General features: G+C 37.7%; 3 protein-coding genes across 6 annotated transcripts; 1 reads left to right on the top strand and 2 right to left on the bottom strand.

Annotated features, from left to right (window-relative positions):
• The first annotated feature begins 1,247 nt into the window (after window positions 1–1,247).
• Window positions 1,248–6,049, top strand: LOC129320684 (sulfate transporter 2.1-like). 3 transcript variants are annotated; one of them, XM_054966238.1, is made up of 12 exons: window positions 1,248–1,696; window positions 1,780–1,828; window positions 1,919–2,126; window positions 2,228–2,402; window positions 3,229–3,294; window positions 3,385–3,618; window positions 3,711–3,837; window positions 3,978–4,264; window positions 4,901–5,094; window positions 5,200–5,291; window positions 5,471–5,547; window positions 5,650–6,049. In XM_054966238.1, exons 1-12 carry the CDS (start codon window positions 1,346–1,348, stop codon window positions 5,770–5,772), a joined length of 1,983 nt encoding a protein of 660 aa, XP_054822213.1. In that variant the 5' UTR covers window positions 1,248–1,345; the 3' UTR covers window positions 5,773–6,049. The 3 variants fall into 3 exon arrangements, with proteins under 3 accessions (XP_054822213.1, XP_054822214.1, XP_054822215.1); XM_054966239.1 differs by having other exon boundaries at window positions 1,249–1,696; window positions 3,388–3,618; XM_054966240.1 differs by lacking the exon at window positions 3,229–3,294 and having other exon boundaries at window positions 1,249–1,696; window positions 3,388–3,618.
• A 251-nt stretch (window positions 6,050–6,300) lies between these two features.
• LOC129320685 (protein NEN4) lies at window positions 6,301–8,214 on the bottom strand. Its single transcript, XM_054966241.1, has 5 exons — window positions 7,434–8,214; window positions 7,299–7,345; window positions 7,143–7,206; window positions 6,872–7,048; window positions 6,301–6,769 (listed from the first exon to the last, which is right to left on the bottom strand). Exons 1-5 carry the CDS (start codon window positions 7,881–7,883, stop codon window positions 6,677–6,679), a joined length of 831 nt encoding a protein of 276 aa, XP_054822216.1. The 5' UTR covers window positions 7,884–8,214; the 3' UTR covers window positions 6,301–6,676.
• A 1,071-nt stretch (window positions 8,215–9,285) lies between these two features.
• On the bottom strand, window positions 9,286–12,753 carry LOC129320331 (bifunctional aspartate aminotransferase and glutamate/aspartate-prephenate aminotransferase). Of its 2 annotated transcripts, none has more exons than XM_054965734.1 (10): window positions 12,404–12,753; window positions 12,087–12,324; window positions 11,898–11,991; window positions 11,690–11,793; window positions 10,957–11,205; window positions 10,764–10,877; window positions 10,434–10,517; window positions 10,053–10,223; window positions 9,821–9,934; window positions 9,286–9,685 (listed from the first exon to the last, which is right to left on the bottom strand). In XM_054965734.1, the coding sequence occupies exons 1-10, from the start codon at window positions 12,535–12,537 to the stop codon at window positions 9,545–9,547; spliced, it is 1,443 nt and encodes a 480-aa protein (XP_054821709.1). In that variant the 5' UTR covers window positions 12,538–12,753; the 3' UTR covers window positions 9,286–9,544. The 2 variants fall into 2 exon arrangements, with proteins under 2 accessions (XP_054821709.1, XP_054821710.1); XM_054965735.1 differs by having other exon boundaries at window positions 12,087–12,321.
• Window positions 12,754–15,556: the final 2,803 nt, after the last annotated feature.

Raw genomic sequence — 15,556 nt, 5'->3', positions numbered from 1 at the left:
TCCCATAATTTGGCTTGATGAGCTCCTACTTAAGTCGTCGTCTGGGTTGGGTCAGTTTTTTACGAAATACTATTCAGTTATTTATCAAGAGGGCTATTACATAACAACTAAGGACTTTAAGAAAACCAGTTGAGGCCCCCCTTCTAATTTTTCTTTCTTTTGGACCTGAAATCTAACCAAGGTCTTTAAGAAAACCAATGTAAGTCAGCACAGAAGTTACATTCACCATAGACATGGGTTATTTCCACAATCCCATATCCCAAGCAAGACACATGCCATCAAAAACTCCCCAAATTTCAGCTTGAATGTACCGGACGTTCCCCTATGTTTCTACACGTATAATAAACAAACACTTGTTACGCATTTCCAAGATAAACAAACACTTGTTACACTTGTTAGGCGTTTCCACTTGTTATCATGAGTAGACAAGATAGCTTGATATATATCGTGCCATAATCTCTATGACACAGCCCTACTATATTGGTATAGAGATCTGCGAAAATACAAAGAGCCGCATGACAAATAGGCGTGCGATTATCATGCCGGCAACAATCGAAGTTGAAAAGATCCAAGTAGGCCAAATTGCGATTTGCGAAAGTGCTACCAAGAACGGGCTCAAAAACTTATTATGTACATTGGGCAAGAAAACAATGAAGTTTTGCGCGGATGCCCGGATAGTATCTATTTGTCTCCACACTTTTTTAGGGATACATCATTTTCAGTTTAAGAATGAAAAGGATAATGCTATGATAACACCAATGCAGTGCCGTATATGATCTTGCGCGCAATCTAGAAAGTTTCCATTTCTCCTCAATCCCATTGGACTCTCCTCCCAATCACATTACTTTGCTCTGTCTCTAGCGGAGTTTTCAATTTGAAACAACTAGAGGACATCATTAACATATAGAATCCACAAATTTTGATATCAGGAATAGATAGATAGTTACGTGCTGGCAGGGATCTTGAGAAGTTTAAATAACACGTGTAAAGGGGCAATAGCCCGAAGAAAAGCACGACCACCAGCATTCCTGATTTTTTTTTTCCGGACCAACAATAGCACTTGTGATGAATCTATTTTAGCCACCGAACTGTTCTGCCAAGTTAGTGGACATGTTTCGAAAAGTGACTTCCAGCCTTTCGCCAGCATGCCACTACCCTTTCACCCCACTGATCTTTCATATTATACGCCTAAGTCCACGCTTTGGAAGTACACACTTTTTCGTATATATAAAACAGTATCGGTTGGTTCACAGCTTGTGCGCTTGAATCACAGCTTTGAGGGACTCTGTTCATTACCGCGACTTCAATGTTAGAGTAGAAGAGAGTAATTTTGGTGCAGGGGACAATGTTCTCCCAAACACTTCAATCAAATATGGGTTCTTCAGCCGCACCGGAGGACGGGGTGGTGGTGGACATTGAGAAGAAAGGTGAGGAGCCTAATGAATGGTCTCTGTGGGTTCTCAATGCTCCTGAACCCCCGGGTCTGTGGCATGATCTTGTAGGCTCCGTGAGCAGCATCATTTCACAGTATCAAGGAAACGCGTCTAGTCTCAGAAGCCAAACCGGACCCAAACTCGTGCTTTCATTCCTTCAGGCGATTTTTCCTATTCTTGACTGGGGTCGAAACTATTCAGTCATAAGTTTCAGGAACGATTTACTCGCAGGTCTCACTATTGCAAGTCTCTGCATTCCCCAGGTATTCTCGAGCCGGTCCACCTGTAAATAAACTGGCACAAACCATGAGGACCTCATTTCTTTTTGCTTGTTTGTTCAATGCAGGGCATTGGGTATGCAACTTTAGCAAGGCTGGATCCTGAATATGGCCTTTGTAAGTTGATTTTATTAAAATAAATGAATAAATTTGTTGGAAGAAATAATTGAAATAAGCTGATGATCGATGGTGGATAAAACCAACTAGATACAAGTGCTGTGCCGCCTCTCATCTATGCAATAATGGGAAGTTCAAGAGAGGTGGCAACTGGACCCGTGGCCGTAGTTTCATTGCTGTTGTCGTCAATGACTCAGAAACTAATAGACCCTTCTACTGATCCATTGGGTTACACAAAGCTTGTTCTGACCGCAACTCTATTCGCCGGCATATTCCAGGCTGCCTTTGGACTCATGAGGTGGGATTTTTTAGAATTTAGAGATACCTCGTATAATTAAGAAATGAGTATATTAACTTAGGAAAATTGTTTATATGAACATGTATTAATAATATATATAGGTTGGGATTCTTGCTGGAATTTTTGTCGCATGCTGCTACAGTAGGATTCACGGCCGGAGCGGCCATAGTTATTGGTCTTCAACAGCTGAAGGGCCTTTTTGGGTTCCAACGTTTTACCAACAAAACCGACGTCGTCTCCGTCACGATGTCTGTTCACGAATCACTTGATCTTCCAGTACGTTTATATTTTATATACTATACCTTGTCCATATTTCTTATATCCCGGTTTAAACATATTTTAGGCAACAGTAATGATGCTTCCAACTTTTTTTTATCCAAACAAAACTCTGATATTGGCCTTTATATTACTCTTAAGATAAGCCAAGTTTGACTCTTGTTGAAACTCCCTCTCTCTCTCTCATTTTAAATAAAAATACAACTAAAAACTAACCAACACAATTATTGGCCTCGCCAGAAATACAATTACGATTATTGGTCAAGTTTAATCAAATTTTCAACTCAATATAGTCTTTTTGTAATCCATATCTACAGGAAAATTTCCTTAAACCTTGGCCAAGAGCAGGGACACATGTAAATCAAATCAGATCTTTTATCAAAATATTAAAATTAATTGACGGAGATTTTTTTTTCCTACTTCAAATATTCTTATCATAAACTATCAAATCCAGTGATTATATTCTTTTTTCTGGAAGTTTCATTGAAATAGCAATCGAGGGAAAGATTATTGAATGCCATTTTAATGCAGCTATATATAATCCAGTTCCTGTATGGGGAAAATGGCCATTTCATCAGTAATATTGTAATGCAAATATATAAATCCTTAGAAATCTTAGGAAGAAACCAAATTAAGACCCTGCAATTCATAAGAACGTACAGTAATAGCTCCATACGTTGTTCCTAAATTTACCTCAAAAGTGCAGAACTAGCTTAGCCACAACATAACACAAAACTCCTTTCAAAAATAAATAAATAAATAAAACATCGAAGGAAAACTGGTGACATTTTAACGATCGTAATGCCTTCTTTGTTCTCAACTGCAGTGGAATTACAGCAATTTGGTGCTGGGGTGTTCGTTCCTTGTGTTCATCCTCGTATCCAGATTTCTGGTGAGTGATAGTGCTGATAAGCCTACAACATGTTTCTTTTCAAAATGACTTTTGGATTCATGATCAGTCTAATGAAGGGGCTAATATTAGCAGGGTAAAAGGAAGAGAAAGCTATTCTGGCTGCCAGCAATCACCCCTCTTGCATCAGTTATGCTATCAACCCTCATTGTTTTTCTGACCCGAGCTGATGTACATGGAGTTAATATTATAAAACACGTAAAAGGAGGGCTGAATCCAAGTTCTGTCAATCAATTAGAGCTGAACAGCCCCTATATTGCACGAGTCGCCAAAATCGGACTGGTTGCTGCTGTTGTTGCACTAACGGTAAGCACGTGCTCCCTCCATCACCACATTGTACGCCATTAAAATCGTAAATTTAAAGAGTTCGTACCACTTTCTAATTTTAAAGACTGTAGGAATCGGTTTCAGTTGGCCGATCTTTTGCTTCCATGAGGGGATACCACCTTGATGGAAACAAAGAAATGGTGTCGATCGGATTCATGAACATCATAGGATCTTTCACCTCATGCTATGTTGCAGCTGGTGAGCTATTTCCAATAGAGATGGATTCGTCAGCTCCTTTCCTCCGTTGATTCTTTTCTGTATTGTTGGCGTAATAGAGGCTTGTCTTCTTTTTGCACCGTTTCAAGGATTAGGCAGTGAGAGTAAACGATAATTTGCAGGTTCGTTTTCGCGTACGGCGGTGAATGTGGCGGCGGGTTGTGAAACTGCAGGTTCAAATATCGTGATGGCTATTACGGTCGTTATATCGTTGCTGTGCTTCACGAAGCTCTTATATTTCACTCCAACTGCGATTCTCGCCTCCATTATCATTTCTGCCCTCCCAGGACTCGTAGACTTCAGTGAGGCTTTCAGAATTTGGAAGCTTGATAAGCTTGATTTTCTTGCTTGCGCTGGAGCCTTCTTTGGGGTCCTCTTCTTTTCCGTCGAGATTGGCCTCCTGGTGGCCGTAAGTATAATTCTTGATACCACTTCTGCAGCGTTGACTTTTCTTGTTTCATATTGATAATATAATGGGTTATGAATTATTTGATATTAATCAGAAGAAGTTGTGTTTAATTTAGGTTTGATTAATCTTTAGAACACTTCATTGTGACATCGACCAATAGCATATCAACAGGGACACTACTTTGAGTCGCTGTCACTACATATTATGGAGGATCACTTCGAACCTTATGGCGTCATTCAGCCATTCAGCCCATCACATTTTGAAAGTCCTCCACCATAACAGCTTTAATGGCCATTTTTTGTCCTTTGTGTAGCAAGAACCAAAGCATATATACCACACACATTTCACTAGTTAATACGCGTGATGCAAAGCGCATAAGTGTAGTTGAAGACAAGTAATGCTATGATTTTGAATTCCCTCAACTGTTCACTGTACTTCGACCCAATTGATTGAAAGACGATCTAATGTTATGGAGAGACAATTAGTATGCTTTCGTTCTCTCCATCTTCAAAGAAAATTAAATAAGACCTGTTCATTGACAATGTTGGGTGAATTGGATTAGCTACCTTGGTTCAGGGATATGAATTATTTGACGAGTGAATTCAAACAGTAAATTGGGCTGATGCGAATTTACAGGTGGTGATATCCTTTTCAAATATAATAATGATATCAATTCGACCCGGCACAGAAACTCTCGGAAGACTCCCTGAAACTGACTTGTTCTGCGATGTCCACCAGTATCCTATGGCTGTTGAGACTGCTGGAGTTTTAATAATACGTGTCAAGTCTGCCTTGCTTTGCTTTGCTAATGCCAACTTCGTTAGAGAAAGGTATTTTCACACGCAACAAGTGCTTCCGCGGTCATGCCTTCCAATTATAGAAGAACATCTAATTATGAACAGCGGCTGATTCTTCTGGTTAATTTTGTTTGAAAGGATCATGAAATGGGTCGCCAATGAAGAAGCAGCAGATGAGAACGAGGGAGGCACCCGAAGGACAATTCAGCTTGTAATCATCGACGCCTCCAGTGAGTTTTTCTTACTCCTTATGGGCCCAAAAAGAGAGGAAAGATGAGAACCCTTTTACTGATAAATGACAAGTGTACAAGATCCGTTGTCTCTAACAAGGATGGTTCTTGCGTAGTGTTTGCTTATCATCCTTCCTTAGTAACATTCAAATGATGGGTCCATTGTTTTATTGTTGCAGATTTGGTGAATATCGACACGTCAGGAATTGCTTCTCTAGAGGAACTGTACAAGAGTTTGGTTTTACAGGGGAAGCAGGTAAGCATTGCCCAGTAATTCTTAAGGTAGACCTGCCTAGATGTGATGCAGTAATGTAGCAGTTTTTCATCTGTTGACCTACTTGGAGGTTGTCTCTCTCAGTTAGCAATTGCCAACCCAAGGTGGCAAGTGATTCACAAGCTGAAGGCTGCTAACTTCGTCAGAACAATTGGTGGGAGGGTCTTCTTGACCGTTGCAGAAGCTGCTGGGTGTAAGCTGGATTGAGTCTCAGGATACATGCATGGAACAAACGGAACAAGACCCTAGCTCCCTGACGAGTTTCTTATAGTGTGGTGTCTTAATACCTATGATGTCTGTTTCTAGGATTTGCAGTCCCTTGGTAGTCTTGTGTGTATGCTGTGGGACGAGAATAATTCAACCCAAATCAGAGGCACAGGAAACTGTGTATGGGTGGTCCTGTACTATAATGGTGTGTCATGTGTGCCTACTAAAAGAATTGTTTGATGCGTGTGATAAATTTACGCAATCGGGTGTTCCTCTTTGTCTTCTTTCTCCTTACCTTGTTGCCTAAAAATATTCTTACAAAATTGAAACGAAGCTAGAATCAGAATAGAATGAATTTGGGATAAAATCATGGTAATTAAAAAGAGATATTTGGTTATACTATAAATCTGAATACCGACGTCAGCCTATTGTGATTCGTAAGGCTTGAATTTATGCCACGCGTGAAACATTATAAATCATGTTTGGGAAGAAACGGAACAGAGAATTCAGATTGACTCGCTTCTGCAGTAGTGGGAAAACATACAGGGAACCTTGTTATTTATTGGACGAATTGATGTTAATGTTATACGCGTCATTTTGAATTTATGTACAAGAATCTGAATTAAGAAATAAATGCAATATGGGGAGACGAATCTGAACCGCCACTCCTGTTTCCTTTTCAGTGTTTCGGAGTCTTGACCATTCACAGATACGTCTTGAATTGTTGCTGTAGCGGAGAACAAAGAAACTGATGAATCAAGAATAGAACGACCCTCTTCCGCATGCATATCCTGTTCTACAAACTGAAAAAAACGCGTGGCCTTCTCTTCCCCACAGGGACTTTGTTAAAGTTGAAAACAATCAGCTTTTCTCCAAGTGGCATGTCCGTCTTGATTCTTCTGCCTCACCTTAGCAATGTATGAGAATGCTTAAGAATATGGTTTAGAGACTGGTGCCCTTGTGCTTTACACAGAAGGCCCTTCACTCTTTCCGTCATCTGCGTTTCAAGGAATTTCATCATCATTGCTAGCAGCTAATCTCTATGACACACGAGATAAACACGCTAGCGTGTGCAAATAAATAGTTGAATCAATAAAACCTTTTGCAAACTTCCCCTTGCATAAGGGACTGCCCTGTGATATCCCAGAGAAGTTGGGGGATGAGATTTCCTGCTTGTTTCTTCTTTGCATGGCGATTTCCCATTAGTTCTGCTTCGCGTCATAATATTGGAAGTCCCATACCATCTACTCTGCAATGTGCTTGGAAGACTTGATTCCTGACATCACCCAGACGCCATTATAGGGTATATATGAGGACATTCATTTCTAGGGTAAAACTAGCAGAATGTGAAGATGAGCTGCATTTCATACCAGAAACAATACAGTTGCACAGTGCTTGAGGACTTCCAAGTTCATGCGAACGTCATCTAGACTCCTGCTTCAAAAAGGACGTATAAGAACCACTATTATCCAATTTTCACTTAAACCCATGGGATGCAGAAGCCAATATGCCATAGAAATCCATACCTGTGCTTTTGCTCTCCGAGACCAAAATAAGAAGCCAATGTTGCCATCTACACCTACAAACAAAATTTTAGATTGTTGTCGGGAATCAGATGCTGGTACCTTTAGCTTTGCGGAAACTTACTATTTCTCACGTACCTTCATATTGCCAGCTCTTCTCCCAAACTTCTCAGTTAGGATCCTAAGTGAATCAATGATTCCAACTGGTATTGGCGCTGGCCTGCCGATATCATCAAAAGCCTCTTTGATGCGAATACAGTCGAACCTTTGGATGTTATGACCTGCCCACACCCTTCCATTTAAAATGCTGAATATCTTTTCGGCAACTTCCTCAAAAGATGGTGCATTCTTCACGGCTTCACGTGTTATGCCATCGCATCTTCTAGGTTTCACCGAGACCACCGATAGATCTTTGGGTCTGATGAGAGTCGTATAGCTCTCGAGCTCGACTAGTTTGTGGGGGCTGACCACAATTGCGCCAAATTCCAAGACCCAGAAACGTTGCCCGCTTTTGTTGGGTACTGTAGTTTCCAGATCAAAGAACACAATTTCGGGTGTGTACTCGTTGGATGAACAAGAGATCTCCATCACTAGGCTTTTTCTCGCTCCTCTTCCCTCGTTTTAACTTGGATTTGATGGGTAAATAGAGAATATAAATAGGAAGTCCTTTGAAACAGAAATATGGAGGAGGAGGAAAGCCAGGTCATGTTGAGATTGATTGTCTTTTAGTTCAAGTAATTGGGTTGGGTTTTGCATGAAGCGGAAGGGGGTCGTTAGCTTTTTGAGGATGTAACGTCCAATGGAAAGAAAGTCCAGGTTAGAGAGGAATATGAGAATAAAGAAGGAAAGATCACCTTTTCATTCCATTTTTCTGACGTGTTTGCCTGGAAATCAGGTTACTTTCAGAGACGCCTTCTGGAAGGAAAACTTGTCCAATTGGGGCACTGGTGAATATTTTGGGACATTCCAAGGAGTCCTCTGTTTGGGAATTGATTCCCGGGCTACCAAGGAATCACGAACCTTGCATTCATTTATCCATCAGCATATCCCCCACGCGGGGTCATTCTTCTCCACTAAATTTCAAATATATTTTTTTTAATTTACTAAGCCTGAAAGTAATTTTTCTTCATGTCATGTAATTTATTAACAAATACATTTTTATCACACTTTTTATTTTTTATCTCAAATTTTTAGTTTTCAATAAAAAAAATTTTAACATTATTTCCAATTTTCTTTTGTTTGTAGTGTTTATAATGAAAATTAATATTTCAAGTGTATTTAATAAGTTAAACTAGTTCAAACCAGCAATGGGGTATAGACTAGTCTGTTTTAAGATAATTATTCCGCATTTAGTATTACAAATTTTTTAGTATCATTAGACCTAAATAAAAATTCCTTTTTTTCATATTCAACTCTCAACACTGTTTAAAGGGTGTTAAGTTCTTCCTACTAAACCTAATCTAATAATAAATCATTTGAATTTTTTTAAAAAAAGGTAAATATTAAAAATACTAATCTCATAATAAATAATACTCTTTACATCTCAAATTATAAAATATTTTTTAAAAAATTAATGTCTCAAAATATAAAACATTTTGACAAAAATAAAATTTTATTAATAATATTTTTTTAATATTATCATTTTCATTATATTCTCTCTTTAATATTCTTTTAAAAATAAAATATTGAATCAAAGCATTTTTAAAAATTCACATTTTTATTTTAAAAAAATAAAATTGAAAAGTGTGTTTGATAAACTTTATTGATATATATATATATATATAACTTTATCTAAATATCTTATAATTTAAAATAAGAGGATTAAATAAGCACCAAGGGTCATTCCTCTGGCTTTTATATTGTACATATTAAATAGCTTTCTTTTTTTTTTTAGCCAAATAAATAGCTTTCAATCATGTAAATAATATACTTCCGCAACCATCGCCATCGGTTCCGGATGCGAGGTGGATCGAGAGGACAGGCATGTGGATTGTGAAAAGTAGGTGCTTAACTGGTCAAGCGTGAAAGAGGATATTACAGAACTCAAATTCCGCAAGCAGCTCATTTGCTAGCAGTATTTACTGGACGTTACCCAATTGCACATTACACCAACAAACAGCTTTATCCTGCTAAATAACAGCGGCTAACATGAATTACACAATGCTATTGCGTTCTATCACACTTACAAATTGCCAACTCAATGAAACACACAAAATAAGAACACCGACACAGTATACAATTCAATGACGTTACACAAGGGCTGCAGAGGTTAGGGGAATAAATGCCTTCTTAATCCTCTCAATTGCTGCCTGCAAGGTAGAGAGCGAAGCTGCATAAGAGATGCGAATGCAACTATCGTCTCCGAATGCACTCCCGGGTACCACGGCAACCTGTCAATCAGGAGAACAACACGAACTCAATGACTTCAAGATCGGAGACACTACAAGTTTTACTGCTGCAATACAGGAAGCCAAGCAGAATTCCTTTTAATCCTAAGGGGAAAATGTGATGCAAAAAGAGTGTACCTGGCCCTTGTCCAGCAAGTATCGACACATTGACTCAGAATCCTCAATTATGCCAAATCCTTCAGCTTCTCTTCCGTAGAAGAAGCTAATATCAATGAACAGATAAAATGCCCCCTGCGTGTGATAAGAAAGTCTAATTAACGGAAGCGGAAAAAGTACAGGGCAAAATGAGAGAAAAATCACCACGAGGATAATCATTATGCAATAAGCAAATAAATATTTGAGTTTGAACCTGGGGTTCTGAAATCTTGACACCATCTATTTCACTAAAACTTTTAACTAAGAAGTCCCGCCGCTCCTTAAACGCTTTCACCATCGTGGCAACTGCCTCCCCACCAGCTTTGCCAAGTCCTAATGCAGCAACTGCAGCTTTCTGAGATATACTACAAGCCCCCGAAGTGAACTGAATTTGACAATGCACAAAAAGGTTGTTATATGCAGTGTCAATATAGATAACTAAACTAACCCAAAGCAATTACTGAGTTTCAATAAGTCAATTATATTACCACTTAATATAAAAACTAAGCATGTACTATATTTCTTGAAAATGTTAATCAATAAATATGATGTAAGTTTTACAAGCTGATGTGGCCAATGAAAAAATACAGCATACCTGACTCTGAAGCTTTCCACACGCGGAAATAAAATGCTTTGGACCAGCAATATATCCAAGACGCCATCCAGTCATTGCGAAGGCCTACAGAAACTCTCAACATAAAAATTCCTATCCAGGGAGTTGTAACATCATATCATAATTATGTTAGGATCTACAGTCACTATAAAAAATAAATAGTAGACATTGAGCTGAAGGTAAGAAGGGGGAATTAACAGCCTAAAGACCAATACTACACCTAAAAACTGTATAGTAACAAATGTAACTTATTCCTCCGGATGTTAGCAGTCACTACTCTACTCGTAGACAAATAAATCACCACAGACTAACCTTAGAAAATCCGTTAACAGTTAGAGTCCTATGCCACATGCCTGGTAAAGATGCAAAGCTTGTGTGAGTTGCTGGTGCATAAATTATGTGCTCATAAATTTCATCAGCAAGAACCTGCGCAATAAAACCTTTCAGATCTCCAAAACCCAACTATTGTCTTAGCTGAGTACACTATGAAACACTATAATTGTACCAGAAGCCTGGGGTATTTTGCCACGATCTGGGCTATTTCTTCAAGTAGTTTTTTAGGGTAGACAGATCCTGTTGGGTTAGATGGTGAACAGAGAATTAGCAGTCTTGATCTTTCAGTTAATTTGGACTCAAGGAGTTTTGGGTCTAATAGAAAATTGTCTGAAATGCGTGTTGGTAGGATCACAGGCTTTGCTTCGGCCAACCTTGCCATTTCTGGGTAACTAACCCAGTATGGAGCTGGAATAATGACCTGAATTATTCATAAAATGGGTGTATTATAAGCATCTCATGGAGACAAGATAACAACTTTGCATCCATTGCCCAAAAAGAACATTAGAAACATGGATATAGATGAAAAAATGCGCTGAGGGTGCAATGACTTTTTAAATGGGATAACTCGTAAGTACATAACAACCTGAAATCAGAACATACATTCAAATTTAATTACAGAGAGAAGTAAATCATGAAGGAAAGGATTTTAAAAAATTTGTCATAGTAAACAAGACGAGTGAATACGTTCACACAGATTGCACCAAAATTTCTAAGGTACCGTACATCTTCAGTTTTATTCACAAAAGAACAGAGAGAAAACTTAAAATTTCATGACACCGGAAAGAACAAAAATTGAAAAGCCTATGCCCTAGATGATATGAGTTTAGTAATTCACGCAGGTGCCAATGATTTTACAGCGCAGCTGCATCCAGTGTTTATTAATAGGGTATAACGCCCTTCACCTCATCTCCTGGGGAACAAACTGCAAGTACTGCTTGAACAAGACTCTGCTTGGCTCCATTACTGACTACAATTTGATCAGCAGTATAAGCAAGTCCGTTCTCCTCTGCAACAACAGTTCCGGCATACACAAACAAATTAAAGAAGAAAAAATCAAAGCATGTGAAGTGAGTTATGTCTCTACAAAATGCTTTGAACATGTAGACTGACCTTTTAGCTTATGACAAATTGCTTCGCGCAGCTCTAATGTACCCGCGTTTGGGGTATATCTCGTGTAACCTTCGCGAATTGCGTTGATTCCAGCCTATTCGTATTTAAAATTAAGGGTGGGAAAAAAATTAAACAGTAGTTATATAGCAAGGGCAAGATAAGTTCAATAAACAAGGTATCCACTCCCACCTCCGCTATAACAGCTGGTGTATCGAAATCAGGTTCTCCGGCAGCCAACCGAATAACGGGAACGCCAGCTTGTACAAGAGCTGTGGCTTGGTCACTTATGGCCACCGTCTTGGAAGGTTTGACAGAGTTCACTCTTGGGCTGAGAAAAATATCGATATCTATTTCATCTAGATTACTTTTTGCCTTCACCAGCGTGACGTTATAATTGAACCCTACATGTTTTCGAGTTTTCAAACTTCTACAAAAAAATAGCAATACATTATCATTAATCAGCATTATAGGAAGAATGAGAGAAACGAAAACCAAAATTTGCTCACCTGAGAGAGAAATCCGAAAGCTGCGACGAAAAGGAAATTGATCTAAAAGCACTCTGAGAAACCTGACCAACGCCGAGACATTGGTCTCGGAGTCCGACTCGAGAGGTTGTCGCATGATATAATGAATTGGCCATTGAACTTGCAGAAGGGAGAACCGAGGGCGAATTGCTGGGAGAGAAATTCACCTAATGAAGTGAGCTCTTGAAATGAGAGTCCGTCCCGAGAAAAAAGATTCACCTAACAAAATGAATAAAGAAAATGTTGAGTTGGACTCTTTAAAAGATTCAGTCCCAGGAAATGAGAGGGAGCCCCAAAAATTGGACCCGTCTTCCTTCGTCCCTCCTTCTCCTTCTGTCTTCCTCCCCTTTCTAACCCTTTCAACCATTAAAATATAATACGTCATGACGTTTAATATAAAAAAATTAACATATTAAAATTTGAATTGTTGCCCATTTTTTAGGTTGCTGATATCAATTTTTAACAATTTAAATTTATTTACGGATTATTTGATATAATAGTAATAATTTTATAGACTATTGGTACAGATTAGATGGTAATGGGAGGGAAAGGGTAGGAGAAGTTGGAGGGAGGGGGTTGGTGGGAAGGAGAGTTGGTGGGAATGGGGCAGGTTGGCGGTGAAGATGCTCAAAAACATTTTCCCCTCTAAACGTGGCTGGACTAAAATTTCATTTGTAGACCACGTTCAATGAAATCAATTTTTGGCTTCAACCCACGCCATGCATAACGAGTTTCCTCCAGCTTACGTTTTGGGTTTGACTCTTTGATTGTCCGAGACATGGAGAGAGTCTCAAATCACACAGAGTAGACGTGAAATTACAAAATCTTAATTGCATCAAAGAATCCGTAACTAAAAAAACAGCCTTCAAACCATAAAAAAAAAATCAATAAAACCAAATTCGCCTATAAACAAGAAAAAAATTTATGTATTAGATTCAAATTCTCTTGATCAATTCTCAAATAGCAGTGGAAGACTCGCAAGATCATTCAACTTATTTCATCCAGCAATGTCTATTGATAGTTCAAGGCAGCGCCACTTGCCCCCACCAACATGGCTTTGGTCTTCATCTCTAGTTCATGGAATGAGAGGCAGATGGCGGAAGTAGAGGACCCTGCGTCTGGTCCAGACTTAGTTAGGAGCTCAAATAGGCCCAAACTTTTTTAAAAACTTAAATAATTAAGTTTGGTTTAAATTTATTTAAGTTTTGATAGTTTGAATACTTGTATCTTTCATTTTTAAAATTGTTTATTTTTATTTTATAAAAAATATAAGATAGATTTTTTAGATGCTTAGACGATGTACAAGACTCGCAATTTTTTTAAAAAAATATGTGGGTCTTAAAATCTAAAAATTAATATTAAAATACATTTTAAATATTATCTTGAGATATTTTATAGATTAAAAATAATAAAAATATGACAATATAAATATTTTTTAAATATATATATAATAATGCACTTAAATATATAGTATTTTGATATAAAATAACCTAAAACTTAAATAATTAATTAATATTTATTATATTTTTAAACATATAATTTTTTTATTTAGGGTATTTTGGCTTGGCCCATATTTTTTTTGGCCTACACATTAAGATGCCATCATTTTATTAAACATGACCCTAAATTTTTTCAAATCTATTCGGCTTAACCTATCAGGTTGGCTTAAATTACTAGCTAAAAAAAGCATGTAGGGGACTTTGTAGGAAACAAAAGAAGAGGCTAAAGGATTGGTGATAAAATGAAAGGACGGTGGTGAGAAATGGATTATTTAATTACTTTTTAAAGGAGTAATGGTTAGCATAAAGCATCTGGGTTTTGTTCTCACAAATTCATTATGTTTTTCATATCTATCTATTTATTTAATAAAAATGCATTTTAATTACAATGGAAGATAAAGAAGAAAAATAAATCACCCTCAAATCTGCACTAGATGGTCTTGAAAATAAAAAAACCATATATAGAAAATAAAAACCACGGTGCCATACCTTTCTGGTTTAAACTTTAAATCGCTTCATGATAAAACCACTTTTGAATAAAAACAATTCTGGAAAATCAGGTAAACCCAAACTCAAACTTGTAAATGTTAATGCAAGCATACCTGAGGTAGTGAGAAGCTGGGGAAGAGGGATGTAGTAAACAGAAAAAGAGGGTGCAATTTATATGAACTGACCATTGGGCCGAGATCTGGCATAGAGATACAAATTGTTTTCGCTTGATCATTGGACCGTGGAACCCATGTACAATAATGTTACAGTCTATACTGATTACTGAGCGCGTTTTTTTTTTTTAAAAAAAAAATCAACTATAATAATTTTCCTTTACATTGTGTATCATCCATATGTTGTTCTTTACTGTGATGTATTTTGCCGTGCTATTCTATGTTGCAAGTGGCCATCAAACAGACATGCGGGTCTCATTTATGACGATGAATGTTATGGCAATTATTTGGCGCCACTGGTCTCAATTATTTTATCTGCTGCTTTCATCCTTAGAGATGGCACTAAGGTAGAGTCAGGATTTAAAAATAAAAGAAGTTAAGATTAAAAAGCATATATACTACAAAATTTTTATAAATTTTAGGAGGCTAAAAGTATGTAACACCTATATAACACACAAAAATTTTAAAAAATCAATGGGGTCACGGCCCCCTGCTGGTCCCTTCTCCCTCCACCACTAGATGACACCCGATAGTTTCTTTTCTATTTGCCAGGTTTTGACATTGACAAACTACTCGAGTTTTATTCTATCCTAACCTAATATCTGCATGTACACCTCATTTCAGAGGGAAAGAAAGACTTTCCTTGCCTATATGACAAGTACAAAATAAATTCTAAATAATAAACATAAACTAAAAACTATTTTGTTTTTTCAAAACATATTAGATGGTTTGGGAAATGGCAACATAATTAGTTGAAGTGTCGATAAAACCAAAAAAAGAAAGAGGGCAAGGAAACGTGATTATGTTTTGGCAGAGTGATGGGAGGTAGGCGGGTAGTATTATTATTTACCTACTCCCTTGTTTATATCTCTCTTATCAACTTCGCCCTTCTCTTCCTTCGTCATTCCCCGATTCAATATCATACAGAATTCATCCACTACAGAAAATCATTATTCCAACTATGTTATCATGTA

Source organism: Prosopis cineraria, unplaced genomic scaffold (assembly GCF_029017545.1).
Source record: "Prosopis cineraria cultivar Desert tree isolate PC_DT_omini unplaced genomic scaffold, ASM2901754v1 PC9, whole genome shotgun sequence".
Taxonomy (NCBI): Eukaryota; Viridiplantae; Streptophyta; class Magnoliopsida; order Fabales; family Fabaceae; genus Prosopis; species Prosopis cineraria.
The sequence above is the reverse complement of the archived record's forward strand: the minus strand, read 5'-3'. Positions and strand labels throughout refer to the sequence as shown.